At 53.9% G+C, this 15,323-nt stretch overlaps 1 protein-coding gene across 2 annotated transcripts; it reads right to left on the bottom strand.

The window, feature by feature from the left end:
• Positions 1-346: 346 nt before the first annotated feature.
• Positions 347-10,749, bottom strand: ANGPTL4 (angiopoietin like 4). Of its 2 annotated transcripts, XM_055237514.2 has the most exons (7): positions 10,216-10,749; positions 8,796-8,906; positions 8,540-8,657; positions 5,712-5,825; positions 3,560-3,655; positions 3,189-3,470; positions 347-1,015 (listed from the first exon to the last, which is right to left on the bottom strand). In XM_055237514.2, exons 1-7 carry the CDS (start codon positions 10,531-10,533, stop codon positions 834-836), a joined length of 1,221 nt encoding a protein of 406 aa, XP_055093489.1. In that variant the 5' UTR covers positions 10,534-10,749; the 3' UTR covers positions 347-833. The 2 variants fall into 2 exon arrangements, with proteins under 2 accessions (XP_055093489.1, XP_055093490.1); XM_055237515.2 differs by lacking the exon at positions 5,712-5,825 and having other exon boundaries at positions 10,216-10,634.
• Between the last annotated feature and the right edge of the window lie 4,574 nt (positions 10,750-15,323).

Below are 15,323 nucleotides of genomic sequence, written 5' to 3'. Positions count from 1 at the left end.
GCCTCCTTGGCTCAAGTGATTCTTCTGCGTCAGCCTCTGGAGTAGCTGGGACTACAGACGTGCACCACCACGCCCAGGTAATTTTTGTATTTTTTGTAGAGACGGGGTTTCACCATGTTGGCCAGGCTGGTCTCGAACTCCTGACCTCAAGTGATCTGCCTGTCTCGGCCTCACAAATGGCTGGGATTACAGGCACGAGACACCGTGCTTGGCCCTGGGAAACATGTTTACATGGACTTTGTTCACTTTTTAAAACAAACTGAGGGTAACTTACTAGATCTATGAACTAAAAAAAAAGAAAAAAAGAAAAAAAAGAAAGAAAGAAAACAAACAAGAACAAAGAACAAAGTGTTCTGAGGTTGCTTTTATTCCAAGAACTCTGTGAGCTCCACCCAGACACCATTGGTGCCTGCTTGTGTCCCCAGGGGACCTACACACAACAGCACCAGCACCATGAGTGCGCTCTCGACCCACACGAGCCCTGGTCCCCCGTCAGTCAATGTGACTGAGTCCGCCATTGAGGCCAGTCTGGCCGGCCCCAAGTGGTCCCTCTGAGTCCCCAACTCCCTGGCCAGCAAGGAGTGAAGCTCCATGCCCCTCGGTCCACGCCTCCAGAGTCTAAGCATATCCTGCAGCCTCGATCTCAGGAGGCAACGCATGCAGCCCCCCACACTCAGAAAGGGGGCTTCTCCAGTCATGGTCTTCTTCTCCATCCACAAGTTTCCAGATGGCCCCTCCTTGGAGCCCCTGCCCAGGCAGGGAGTGGCCACATCCTCGGGCAGAGCCAAGAGTCACCGTCTTTCGTGGGCCTGGGAGCAGGCCCAGCCAGGACGCTAGGAGGCTGCCTCTGCTGCCGTGGGCTGGATCAACATGGTGGTGGCCTGCAGCGGGTAGTAGCGGCCCCGCCAGGTCTTCCAGAAGATTCCCTTCTTAAGCTTCTGCCGCTGCTGTGGGATGGAGCGGAAGTACTGGCCATTGAGGTTGGAATGGCTGCAGGTGCCAAACCACCAGCCTCCTGCCGGGGTCAGGGGAGAGGGAACATGGTCAGGTCTTTGAGCCACCAACGGGGCTGAAAGGAGATGGGGATAGGGTTGAGGATGAGGCAGGCTGGGGACCAGGCTGGGCTTTGGACTTGACTTTTTTTTTTTTTTGAGATTTGAGTCTTACTCTGTCACCCAGGCTGGAGTGCACTGGTGCGATCTCAGCTCACTGAAACCTCCGTCTCTCAGGTTTAAGTGATTCTCCTCCCTCAGCCTCCCGAGTAGCTGGGATTACAAGCGCCCACCACCACGCCTGGCTAATTTTTGGTCTTTTTTTTTTTTTTTTTTTTTTTGAAACTGAGTCTCACTCTATCGCCCAGGCTGGAGTGCAGTGGCACAATCTTGGCTCACTGCAACCTCTGCCTTCCAGGTTCAAGGGATTCTCGTGCCTCAGCCTCCTGAGTAGCTGGGATTACAGGCACCCACCACCACGCCTGGCTAGTTTTTGTATTTTTAATAGAGACGGGGTTTCACCATGTTGGCCAGGTTGGTCTCAAACTCCTTACCTCATGTGATCCACCTGCCTCAGCCTCCCAAAGTGCTGGGATTATAGGTATGACCCACTGCACCTGGCCTAATTTTCGTATTTTTAATAGAGACAGGGTTTCACTATGTTGGCAAGGCTAGTTTTGAACTCCTGACCTCAGGTGATCTACCCACCTCGGCCTCCCAAAGTGCTGGGATTACAGGTGTGAGCCCCCATGCCCGGCCTTATTTTTAAGTTAAAAAAAAATTTTTTTTGAGACAGGGCCTGGCTCTGTTGCCCAGGCTGGAGTGCAGTGGTGTAGTGATAGCTCAATGCAGCGTCAACCTTACAGGCTCAAGTGATTCTTCTACCCGGGCCTCCCAAGTAGCTGGGACCACAGGTGTGAGACACCATGCCTGGAGTTTTTCTTTTTCTTCTGAGGCAGAGTCTCACTCTGTCACCCAGGCTTGAGTGCAGTGGTGCAGTCTCAGCTCACTGCAGCCTTGATCTCCTAGGTTCAAGAGATCCTCCCAACTCAGTCTCCCAAGTAGATGGGAACACAGGCATGCACCACCATGCCCAGCTAGTTTTTTGTATTTTTAGTTGAGATGGGATTTCGCCATGTTGCTCAGGCTGGTCTCCTGGGCTCAAGTGATCCACTCGCTTCAGCCTCCCAAAGTGCTGGGATTACAGTGAGCCACTGTGCCTGACTAATTTTTTTTTTTTTTTGAGAATTGCTTGAACCCAGGAGGTGGAGGTTGCAGTGAGCTGAGATCGCACCACTGCACTCCAGCTTAGGCAACAGAGTGAGACCCTGTTTCAAAAAAAAAAAAAAAAAAGAATCCTGTGGAGCACCATTATAAAGATGTTTCTGGCCGGGCATGGGGGCTCACGCCTGTAATCCCAGCACTTTGGGAGGCTGAGGTGGGCAGATCACTTGAGGTCAGGAGTTCAAGACCACCCTGGCCAACATGGTGAAACCCCGTCTCTACTAAAAACACAAAACAATTATCTGTGCATGGTGGCAGGAGCCTGTAATCCCAGCTACTCGGGAGGCTGAGGCAGGAGAATCACTTGAACCCAGGAGGCGGAGGCTGCAGTGAGCCAAGATCACGTCACTTGCACTCCAGCCTGGGAGATACAGCAGGACTCTGTCTCAAAAAATAAATAAGTAGGCCGAGCGCGGTGGCTTACGCCTGTAATCCCAGCACTTTGGGAGGCCAAGGAGGGCAGATCACGAGGTCAGGAGATCGAGACCATCCTGGCTAACACAGTGAAACCCCATCTCTACTAAAAATACAAAAAAATTAGCCAGGCGTGATGGCAGGCGCCTGTAGTCCCAGCTACTCAGGAGGCCGAGGCAGGAGAATGGCGTGAACTCGGGAGGCGGAGCTTGCAGTGAGCCAAGATCGCGCCACTGCACTCCAGCCTGGGCGACAGAGTGAGACTCCATCTTAATAAATAAATAAATAAATAAGTAAACAAACACATAAGTAAATAAAAGTAAAGATGGTCAAGACCCTTTTCAGGATGGGAAAATAGTGGCCTAATCACACACATGGCATGTAAGGAAGAGGTGGGGGCAGGAAACAGATGCAATGTGGGGTTGAAGGCAGGACAGAGCAGCAGAAAGATAAGGAGGGAAGCTGCTGGCTGGGTGTGGCATGGCAGGGCCTGCTCACCAGAGAGGCTCTTGGCACAATTCTTGTCCCTGCGGAGGTCATGATCCTGGTCCCAAGTGGAGAAGGGTACGGAGAGGCCGCTGGGTGGGACAGTGGTGGCGCCCAGCTGGCCAGCCACAGGCGCAGTGAGCTGCAGGCTGTAGGCCGTGTCCTCGCCACCCAGGTGCACAGAGAACTGCAGCGACTCGGCGTTGCCATCCCAGTCCCGCAGCTGCACGGCCATGCGGCTGTTGCGGTCCCCCGTGATGCTATGCACCTTCTCCAGACCCAGCCAGAACTCGCCTGGAGTGGGAGAGGCCACTCCGTGAGGCAGGGCCACTTCTGAGGGTCCCTCTTCCTCCCCTGCCTCTGTCCCTGCTAGAAACACCTACCTTGGGGATCCCCAAACCCTGCCTTGTAGGCTTCCCAGGGCCGGTTGAAGTCCACCGAACCATCGTGGCGCCTCTGAATTACTGTCCAGCCTCCATCTGCCCAGAAAGGTACAAGGTCACCAGGAAGTCCCTCATCACAGAGGACCCCACTCCCTCATCTGGCTGCCAAGCACCAAACCCCCTCCAAACCCAGGAAGACAGCAGCCCCTCACTCATACCTGGAGGACTCGAGGAGGGTGGGTCAGAGGGAGGAATATTATGGGCTGGCCTTGGAAAGATCTTTGTCCCAAGAACCCAGCAGGGACTGAGTGTGGGGGGGAGTAGGCAGTGGAAATCTGCAAAGCCTCTCTGGGCCAGCTGAACTGGATCTTCCTCTGCAGTTCTCAACCACAAAACCCCGTGTTGTAACCTCTTGTAATGGAAAGGACTTCTTCTCAATGGAAAAAAAGCTGCTTTTTTTTTTTTTTTTTTTTTTTTAGAGATGGAGTCTCACTCTGTTGCCCAGGCTGGATTGCAGTGCCACAGTCTTAGCTCACTGCAACCTCTGCCTTCGGGGCTCAAGCGATTCTTGTGCTTCAGCCCCACAAGCAGCTGGAATCACAGGCACCTGCCACCACGCCTGGCTAATGTTTATGTTGGTAGAGATAGGGTTTCACCATGTTGGCCAGGCTGGTCTTGAACTCCTGACCTCAAGTGATTTGCCCGCCTCGGCCTCCCAAAGTGCTGGCATTTCAGATGTAAGCCACCGCGCTCAGCATTTTTTTTTTTTTTTTTTTAGAAACGAGGTTTTGTTGTGTTGCCCAGGTTGGAGTGCGGTGGCTATTCACAGGTGTGTGATCACAGCTCACTGCAGCCTTTAACTCCTGGGCTGAAGTGACCCTCCTGCCTTGGCTTCCCGAGTAGCTGGGACTACAGGCATGTGCCACCATGCCCAGCAAGGGCTGAATTTTATTTTATTTTGTTTTCTCTCCTTTTTATTTTTTTGGTGGGGGGACGGAGTCTCACTCTGTCACCCAGGCTGGAGTGCGGCAGCATCATCTCGGCTCACTGCAACCTCCGCCTTCCAGGTTCAAGAGATTCTCCTGCCTCAGCCACCTGAGTAGCTGGGATTACAGGCGCACACCACCATGCCCAGCTAATTTTTGTATTTTTAGTAGAGACGGGGTTTCACCATGTTGGTCAGGCTGGTCTCGAACTCCTGACCTCGTGATCTGCCTGCCTCAGCCTCCCAAAGTGCTGGGATTACAGGTGTGAGCCACTGCACTTGGCCTTTTTTGTTTACTTTTACAAAACTTTTTGTAAAGATGAGCTCTATGTTGTCCAGGCTGGTCTCGAACTTCTGGACTCAAGTGATCCTCACGATAGGCCTCCCAAAGTGTCGGGATTACAGGTGTGAGCCACTACACCCAGACAAGGGCTGCATTTTAAAGAAAAGAGGCCAGGCGCAGTGGCTAATGCCTGTAGTGCCAGCATTTTGGGAGGCCAAAGTCGGCAAATCATTTGAGGTCAGGAGTTTGAGACCAGCCAGACCAACATGGTGAAACCCCGCCTCTACTAAAAATACAAAAATTAGCTGGGTGTGGTTGCTCGCACCTGTAGTCTCAGCTACTGGGGAGGCTGAGGCTGGAGAATAGCTTGAACCCAGGAGGCTGAGGTTTCAGTGAGCTGAGATCGCGGCATTGCACTCCAGCTCCAAGGGCAAAACTCCGTCTCAAAAAAAAAAAAAAAGGCCGGGCGCGGTGGCTCACGCCTGTAATCCCAGCACTTTGGGAGGCCGAGGTGGGCGGATCACAAGGTCAGGAGATCGAGACCATCCTGGCTAACACGGTGAAACCCCGTCTCTACTAAAAATACAAAAAATTAGCCGGGCGAGGTGGCAGGCGCCTGTAGTCCCAGCTACGCGGGAGGCTGAAGCAGGAGAATGGCGTGAACCCCAGGGGGCGGAGCCGGCAGTGAGCCGAGATCGCGCCACTGCACTCCAGCCTGGGTGAAAGAGCGAGACTCCGTCTCAAAAAAAAAAAAAAAAAAAAAGACCAGCCTGGGCAACATAGCAAGACCCTGCCTTTAATTTTTTTTTTGCTTTGTTTTCAATTTAAAGAAAGACAACAGGGCCTATGGGGAGAGGGGCCCCTGGTGGGCTAACACACCCTACCTGAGGTCATCTTGCAGTTCACCAAAAATGGCGGAGACCCCTGAGGCTGGATCTCAAATAGTCCACTCTGCCTCTCCCCATCCTTGAACAGCTCCTGGCAATCTCTGGGCAGCCCTGAAGGGAGATAAAGTGGAGAGCTGAAACAGGAGGGCAGCCCCTGGGGGGGTCTCAGGAGCCAGGCATATCTGGGGGCTTAACAGTGGATGACCAGGGAAGTAAAGGCAAATCTGATCTCATGACCACCTCTCTGCCATCTGCCTAACCTCTTCCATGGCTCCCTATGTCCTTCCTCAGCATGGTCCACAAGGCACCCAGAGGACCAGCCCCTGTGCCCATCTGCCTCCTGCCATGCTGTACCCACACCCTCTCTGGCACACCGTGGGAAGGCTTTCTTCCCACCCTTGTACCACACACCATCCTGCCCTAGGGACTTTGTACATGCTGTTCCATATGGGGGTTTCACCATGTTGGCCAGGCTGGTCTCGATCTCCTGACCTCGTGATCCGCCAGTCTTGGCCTCCTAAAGTGCTGGGATTACAGGTGTGAACCACTGCGCCCGGCGGGACTCTCTTTCCTCACTTTTCTCTCTGGGTCTCAGCTTCTGGAAGGAGACCTTGCCTTGCCTCACCCCCAGACCAGGCCAGACCTCCCCAAATGGGAATTGAGTAACGACTTCCCACTCCTGGACACTGGGGTCATCTAGTGGTCTCTCCTCTGACTCAATGGAGGCTCCATTAGGCTGGGGACAAGGAGCAGCTCTGCCCACAGCCTGGCACCAGCATCCACGCAGGCCCCAGTGCATAGCAGCTGCTCAATAAAGACTTGATGAATGGGCCGGGCGCAGTGGCTCATGCCTGTAATCCAGCACTTTGGGAGGCGGGCGGATCAGTCAGGAGTTTGAGACCAGCCTGGTCAACATGGCCAAACCCCATCTCTAGTAAAACATACAAAGATTAGCTGGGTGTGATGGTGGATGCCAGTAATCCCAGCTCCTTGGGAGGCAGGGGCAGGAGAATCGCTTGAACTCGGGAGGCAGAGGTTGCAGTTAGCTGAGATTGAGCCATTGCACTCCAACCTGGGTGACAGAGTGTCTCAAAAAAAAAAAAAAAAAAAGACTCGATGAATGAATAAAAATTAGCTGGGCGTGGTGGCGGTAGGCATCTATAATCCCAGCTACTTGAGAGGCTGAGGCAGGAGAATCACTTGAACCCAGGGGGAGACAGAGGTTGCAGTGAGCTGAGATTGCACCACTGCACTCCAGCCTGGGCAACAGAGCGAGACTCTGTCTCAAAAAGCAAACAAAAAAGACTTGACAAATGAATGAATGAATGAATGAATGAGGCAGCAGGTCCAGAACGGGGAGGAAGAACTGTGCTGAGCAGGAGCATCTCAGAGGCTCTGCCTGGGGTCCCAGCTCCTAAAGGGAGAGGGGGCAGGGTTGAGGAAACAAAGAGGGAGGGAGGAGGGGAGGATGGCGTTGAGCACGTCAGGAGGCTCAGAGGCTCCAGACTGGAAGGAACCGCCCCCAGCCCAGCCAGAAAAGTAGGGGAAAGGTCTAAATGAGTATGCACCGTGGGGGTGGGGGCAGGCCCAGAGTGACGAGGAAGACGCTTTCCTGCTCCTCAGGCATCTCCCCTTTCCCCTACTTTCCTCCCATCCAGTAAGGATGGGCACGCGGCCAAACCACCAGTGTGGCTTCCATGAATGCCAGCTGTTTGCCTTCCCAGCTCTGAACTTTCTCCTACTTGGCGGGCCTGAGCCAAGAGTCTGGGAGTCCCGAACCCACAGAACCCCTGCCCCTTTCCACCACATTTCCCAGCCAGGACTTGTGCCTTCCCCCATCACCCTCCAGAAGCCCCTCATCCTGGGATGGTGGCTTTGGGAGGGTGGACAGGACCCTGACCACGCTCAGATGCCAGCCTGGCGGGGTTGGGGGCGGGCGGCGCAGAGGTGGGAAGGAGCAGGAGCTTGGGGAGAAAACCCTCAGGTCTACAGTGCTGGAAACCTGCCACTGACCCTAGGGTGTGAGAGGGGGATCCAAACTTTCACCGAGTTGGCTGTGGACAGCCACAGATGCAGGGAAGGACGAGGACCACAGGGAAACCGTGTGGAGCCCTGAACTTAGAGTGAGAACCGCGAGTCTGCGTCGGACACACGTGGACGTGCTGTGGTTCGAGATGAATGGAGATTTGGGAATAAAGCACCTACCTACAACTTGTGGTGGCAGCAAAAGCCCACTGTCTGCGGCGGGGAGGGGGCTGCTGGGGGTGGGGAGGGAGGAGGAGAACAAGAGAGGGAGGAGGAAGAGGGGTCAGGGACCTGGAGCATTGGATTTGTAAGACGCAAGAATGTTTCTGGCCTGGGAGCTGGGGGTTCCCAGCCCTAATTCCCACCTACCCCAAGACAGTGTGGAGGGCCCAAATCTACGAACACTCCTACCTGGCACCCCCTGCTCCATGACACCCTCCCCTAGAAGGTTCTAACCTTCAGGATGGCACCCCGAACCCCATTTCTACCTTCTCCAGCACCTCTGCAGCTCAAGTCCCTCAAGAGCTCTCTTTCTCCACCTCTGTTCCAATCAGTGACCAGCAGGGCTTCAGGGACAGCCCACTGGCTTGCAGGGAGAGGGGCTGGGTGGCCTGGCTGGGCCAGGTCAGGGCTAGGGAAGGAGGTGCTCCCATCAGCTTTGGCCCAGAGACTGGTGGGCCCACAGGGACTCCAGGCCAGGACATCTTCTCCTTAAGGTGGACCTGACAAGGAGAGGACCAGCAATGGCAAGTGGCGGGGTGGGGGTGGCCACTGGAGGGCATCGAGGGCCAGACACTCACGGGGCAGGCGGCTGGCATTGTAAACCGGGTCAACTGGCTGCGCCATCTCAGGCAGCCTCTTTCTTCGGGCAGGCTTGGCCATCTCATGGTCTAGGTGCTTGGGGTCCAGGAGGCCAACCTAGGATGGGACGGGAGGAGGGTGTCAGGTCCTGCCTGGCCCCACATGCCCACCCACAGGTCCAGTTCTCACCACCTCCCTCCCCACCTGGGGTCCCAGCTATCAGAGGGACCTTTACTCCCTTGATCCTGGGGTTACCTGGCTTTGCAGATGCTGAATTCGCAGGTGCTGCTTCTCCAGGTGCCGCTGCTGCTGGGCCACCTTGTGGAAGAGTTGCTGGATCCTGCTGTTCTGAGCCTTGAGTTGTGTCTGGGGAGGGGTGAAAACCTAGGTGAGGACCCAGCTTGCCTTCCCCAACCTCTTAATTCATCCACTCATCCATCCTTCCAAATCTCCATCCGCTGAGGTCAGGCAAAGGAGTCTATCTTTTTTTTTTTTTTTTTTTTCCATTTTTTTCTTCTCTTTCTGTCGCCCAGGCTGGAGTGCAGTGGTGCTGTCACAGCTCACTGCCGCCTCCAACTCCTGGGGTCAAGTGATCCTCCTGTTTTCAGCCTCCCGAGTAGCTGGGACTACAGCAGTTCAGCTCTATGCCTGGCTTATTTTTTATTTTTTCAGACAGAGTCTCGCTCTGTCACCCAGGTTGGAGTGCAGTGGCGCAATCTTGGCTCACCGCAACCTCTGCCTCCCAGACTCAAGTGATTCTTGTGCCTCAGCCTCCCAAGTAGCTGGGATTACAGGTGCCTGCCACCACACCTGGCTAATTTTTGTATTTGTATTTTATTTTATTTATTATTATTATTATTATTTTGAGACGGAGTCTAGCTCTGTCACCCAGACTGGAGTGCAATGGCATGATTCCGGCTCACTGCAACCTCCGCTTCCCGGGTTCAAGCGATTCTCCTGCCTCAGCCTCCCCAGTAGCTGGGATTACAGGCGCCCGCCACCACACCCAGCTAATTTTTGTATTTTTAGTAGAGATGGGGTTTCACTGTGTTGGTCAGGCTGGTCTTGAACTCCTGACCTCAGGTGATCCACCCGCCTCGTGCTCCCAAAGTGCTGGGACTACAAGCGTGAGCCACCGCGCCTGGCCTTATTTTTATTTTATTACTATTATTTTTTTGAATGGGAGTCTTGCTCTGTTTCCCAGGCTGGAGTGCATTGGTGCGATCTCGGCTCACTGCAACCTCCGCCTCCCGGGTTCAAAAGATTCTCCTGCCTCAGCCTCCCAAGTAGCTGGGATTACAGGCATGCGCCACCACGCCAGACTAATTTTTTGTATTTTTAGTAGAGACGAGGTTTCTCCATGTTGGCCAGGCTAGTCTCGACAGCAGTTGGAGGCTCCGTGAGCCACTGCGCCCAGTCATTTTTAAATTTTATTTTATCTTGTGTGTGTGTGTGTGTGTGGAGAAGAGATGGGGGTCTCGCTATTTTGCTTTAGGTGGTCTTGAACTCCTAGCCTCGGGCGAACCTCCCTCCTCGGCTTCCTAAAAGGGAGCCCATCCCTTGAGGCAGGAGACCCCAGGAAGCCACAGTTGCGCACCCCCCCCACTCCTGTCCATACCCTTTCAAGCCAGGAGAGCCACTAAGGGTGCGGAGAACCAGCCCTGGGGACACGTACCTGCAGGCTGTGAAGGACCTCAGGGTCCATCCGGCTGTCAGGGGCTAACGGGAGGGCGGTGGACCCCTCGGTTCCCTGGCAGGCGGACCCGCACGCGCTCAGGCGCCGCTCCAGCGCGCTCAGCTGACTGCGGGTGCGCTCCGCGTGTTCGCGCAGCCCCTGGCCGAGCTGCAGGAGTCCGTGCGCCAAGACATTCATCTCGTCCCAGGACGCAAAGCGCGGCGACTTGGACTGCACGGGGCCGCCCTGAGCGCTCAGCAGCACGGCAGTGGCGGCGCAGAGCATCAGGGCTGCTCCGGCCGTCGGAGCACCGCTCATCCTCTTAGCCTGGGAGCGGGGATGCGGGGACTCTCGGGGACGCTGGGACTCTCGGGGACGTTGGGGTTCCAGGTGCGAGGATTGGAGACGCGGAGGACCCGCTTGGTTCCAGGTGCGAGGATTGGAGACGCGGGTAAGACCCGCTTGGTTGCAGAAGCCGCTGGAAAGAATCGGACCACAGCCGTGTGAGGATCCGCTCAGCTCGGCTTCTCCCCGCCGCGCCGAGGACGGTTTTTATAAGTTGGGTGCGGAGGGGGCGGAGGAGCCTTGGAGGAGGGGTGCGGGGAGTGCTGGGGGCAGGGCCTGTGGCCGGGGGTGGGGTCCTGTCCTCTGGAGGCCTGGTAGTCTGCGGCCTGGGGGATGCCCTGGAGGTGCAAAACTGTGGCTCTCCCGACCCCGCTCCAGGCTCAGGCCGGCCTTCCTCTGCGAACCGTGGGAGACGTGACTCTTCTTTCCCCCACGGTGCCCGCCTCTAGTGTGGAATTCCAAGCCCCCTATTCCTCCCCCGCCTTGCCCAGTGGCGGAGAGGGCGCACACCTGAGGGCAAGACTTCCAGGCCAGCCTGGCCAAAATGGTGAAACCCAGTCTCTACTAAAAATACAAAAAAAAAATTAGCCAGGCATGGTAGTGCGCGCCTGTAGTCCCAGCGACTCGGGAGGCTGAGGCAGGAGAATCGCTTGAACCCGGGAGGTGGAGGTTCCTGTGCGCCGAGATCACGCCATTGCACTCCAGCGTGGGCGATAGAGCCAGACTACGTCTCAAAATGAAAAGGAAGGAAGGAAGGAAGGAAGGAAGGAAGGAAGGAAGGAAGGAAGGAAGGAAGGAAGGAAGGGAGGAAGGGGAAGGAAGGAAAGAAGGAGAGGGAGGGAGAGAGAGAAAAGAGAGAGAGAGAAGGAAGGAAGGAAAGGAAGGAAGGAAAAGAAAAAGAGCTGAGTTCAGCGGAGTGGGCGGGAAGCCCGGAACTCACCAAAAGTCCTTGCCTTCCGGAGGCTTCCTGTGACCTCCATCCCAAGACCAGGAGAGACTTCTCTGGGCTCACATGTTCGTTCCCGTGAAAGGGTTCGTCATCGCGGATGTGTTTATGAGATTCTTTGACTTCCGTTTCTCCCCTGAGCCCGAAATTATGAGTGCCTTAGCGGCAGGACTTGGATCAGGGCCTCACCCCCATAGCCTACCGTCTGCCATCAGGGTCTTCAATGTCCTGAGCTTTGCCTATAATAAAGCAGGAACTTAGAGAACAGAAAGAGAAGACACAAGGAAGGGAGGAAGCCAGGGCAGTGGCCCATGCCTGTGGTCCCAGCTACTTGGGAGGCTGAGGTGGGAGGCTCGCTTGAGCCCAGGAGGTAGAGGCTGTAATGAGCCACAGTGGTGCCACTGCACTCCAGCCTGGGCAACAGAGTGAGATCCTGTCTCTAAAAAAGAAATAAAATAAAAGTTTGTGGCCGGGCACGGTGGCTCACGCCTGTAATCCCAGCACTTTGGGAGGCTGAGGCAGGCGGATCACCTGAGGTCAGGAGTTCAAGACCAGCCTGGCCAACATGGTGAAACCCCATCTCTACTAAAAAGAAAAAATTAGCACATGGTGGCACGTGCCTATAGCTACTTGGGAGACTGTGTCAGGAGAATCGCTTGAACTCAGGAGGCGGAGGTTACAGTGAGCTGAGATTGCACCACAGCGCTCCAGCCTGGGTGACAGAGTGAGACTCCGTGTCAAAAAAAAAAGTTTGAGACATGGAAGACCTTCCTCTTTCTCTCCTCATTCATTCATTCACTCACGCACTGAACGAAGATGCTGCTGCCCTCTCAGTCCAGCCCCTGTATGTTTGAAGTTCCCAGGCAAGTGGAGATACCCCAACACTCTGAGCCTAGGGTAGGGATAGAGTTGGGACAAAGGAAGTACTGAGTGAGGCTAAAGGGCTGCACCACATTCATTCCACAAGGCTAAGTATTCATTGAAACTTGCACCAATCTCCTCTGCCTCTTCCCTACCAATTCCCTATACCCTGTCAGGAAGGGGAGGCTGGCACAGAAAACCAGCCTGCCAGGAAGAACCCGGGGCAAGTTGGCTCAGAGCACTGGCAAGGAGAAGGGCATTGACTCAGCAGGGCTCCGAGCCAGCTCATTCTCTGGAATCTGAAACTGCACACCCGAGGGCTGACGTGCAGGCCACCACTCATACACTTGGCCCCGTCAGCTGGGCCAGATGCCAGGACAGCAAATCCCTCCCAGCAGCAGTGGACAGGAAAGGGAGGGAGGAAAACTCCAGTGAGGAGTAGGTTCAGATGGTCACCATCTGGCCTGTCCACCCCCAATCCCCCAACCTCTCTCTGAGTAGGGGCATAGCTATCCCAGGCTATCCCAGAATGCAAGCTCCTCCTCTTCCCCAGCTTCTTAAACTGAGAGAACTGATCAATTACTTCCCCAACCTGATGACCTTTTCATGATCTGATTTTCAGGGACTTCTTTGGAGCCATGTGTCCCACAGCACAAAACACATCACAGACCCAGGGTTGGAAGGGCACCTTCTGTGAGCAATCTACAAAAGAGTCCGTCCTGTAGCCTCGAGTTGGCTCTAGATTTTATTCTAAAAACTGCTCTTTATTTTTTATTTTATTTATTTATTTTTTTGAGATGGAGTTTGCCTCTTGTCGCCCAGGCTGGAGTGCAACGGCGCCATCTCCTCTCACTGCAACCTCCGCCTCCTGGGTTCAAGCAATTCTCCAGCCTCAGCCTCCCGAGTAGCTGGGACTACAGGCGCCCACCACCACTCCCGGCTAATTTTTTATATTTTAGTAGAGGGGGTGGGATTTCACCATGTTGCCCAGGCTGGTCTCAAACTCCTAAGCTTAGGCTATCCACCACCTCACCCTCCCAAAGTGCTAGGATTACATGCATGAGCCACCACGCCCTGCCCTATTTTATGTATTTTTTTTTTTTTTTTTTGAGATGGGTCTCACTCACCCAGGCTCGAGTACAGTGTCATGATCACAGCTCACCGCAACCTCAACCTCCCAGGCTCAAGTGATCCTCCTACCTCAGCTTCCCAGGTAGCTGGGACTACTACAGGCATGTGCCACCAGACCTGCCTAATTTCTGTAGATTTTATAGAGACAGGATTTTGCCATGTTGCCCAAGCTGGTCTTGAACTCCTGAGCTCAAGGGATTTGCTTACCTCGGCCTCCCAAAGTGCTGGGATTACAGGTGTGAGTCACTGTGCCTGGCCAAAAACTGATCTTTAGAATGTGGCCTCTGACCCAGCAAAGACAAAGTCATCCTGATCAATTGCTCCTTGAGCACCTACTATATGCCAGGCACTGTGCTGTGGCGATCACGGTGGGCAAGACCAGGTCTCTAATCCCAACGTGTGGACTACTTTGGCCAACATAGTTAAAAATTGTTAAAATGACCAATTTTATATTATGTGTATTCCTTTTTTTCCTTTTTCTTTTTTTTTTTTTTTTTGAGACGGAGTCTTGCTCTGTCACCAAGGCTGGAGCGCAGTGGCGCAATCTCTGCTCACTGCAACTTCCGCCTCTTGGGTTCAAATGATTCTCCTGCCTCAGCCTCCCAAGTAGCTGGGATTACAGGTGCCCACCACCATGCCTGGCTAATTTTTGTATTTTAGTAGAGACGGGGTTTCTCCATGTCCAGGCTGGTCTCGAACTCCTGACCTCAGGTGATCTGCCCACCTTGGCCTCCCAAAGTGCTGGGATTACAGGTATGAGCCACCGCGCCCAGCCTGTTATGTGTATTTCACTACAAATGTAAATGCCATTAAGCTGGGCAAGGTGGCTCACGCCTGTAATCCCAGCACTTTGGGAGTCCAAGGTGGGCAGATCATGAGGTCAGAAGTTCGAGACCAGCCTGACCAACATGGTGAAACCCGGTCTCTACTAAAAATGTAAAAATTAGCCAGGCGTGGAGGTGCGCGCCTGTAATCCCAGTTACTGGGGAGGCTGGGGCAGGAAAATTGCTTGAACCCAGGAGGCGGAGGGTGCAGTGAGCGGAGATTATGCCACTGCATTCCAGCCTGGGCAACAGGGTGAGACTCCATCTCAAAAAAAATAAAAAAATAAAAAAAAAATTAGCTGGGGCCCGGCACCGTGGCTCACACCTGTAATCCTAGCACTTTGGGAGGCTGAGGTGGGTGGATCACTTGAGTCCGGGAGGTGGAGACCAGCCTGGCCAGCATGGTGAAACTCCATCTCTACTAAAATACAAAAATTAGCAGGCATGGTGGTGTGTGGCTGTAATCTCAGCTACTTGGGAGGCTGAGTTAGGAGAATCACTTGAACCCAGGAGGTGGAGGCTGCAGTGAGCGGAGATCGTACCACTGCACTCCAGCTTGGGTGACAGAGCAAGACTCTGTCTCAAAAAAAAAAAAAAAAATAGCTAGGTGTGGTGGCACATTCCTGTAGTACGAGCTACTTGGGAGGCTGAGGTGGGAGGATCATTTGAACCTGGGAAGTCGAGGCTGAAAGCTACAGTGAGTCGAGATTGCACCCCTGCACTCTAGCCTAGGTGACAGATCAAGACTGTGTATCCAAAAAATAAATAAATAAACACACAGAGACATAAAATATAAATATATATAATACATACACACAGAGAGACATACATATGCAATACACATAAACATATATATATACATATATGGAGAGAGCCACACTTACATACAGAGAGACACATATATATAACATACACGAACAGGCTGGGCAGGGTGTCTCACACCTGTAATCCTGACACTTTGGGCGACTGAGGTGGAAGGATTGCTTGAAGTCAGGGATTTC

Source organism: Symphalangus syndactylus, chromosome 13 (assembly GCF_028878055.3).
Source record: "Symphalangus syndactylus isolate Jambi chromosome 13, NHGRI_mSymSyn1-v2.1_pri, whole genome shotgun sequence".
In the NCBI taxonomy this organism is placed as follows: Eukaryota; Metazoa; Chordata; class Mammalia; order Primates; family Hylobatidae; genus Symphalangus; species Symphalangus syndactylus.
This window is presented reverse-complemented; position numbering and strand designations above follow the sequence as displayed.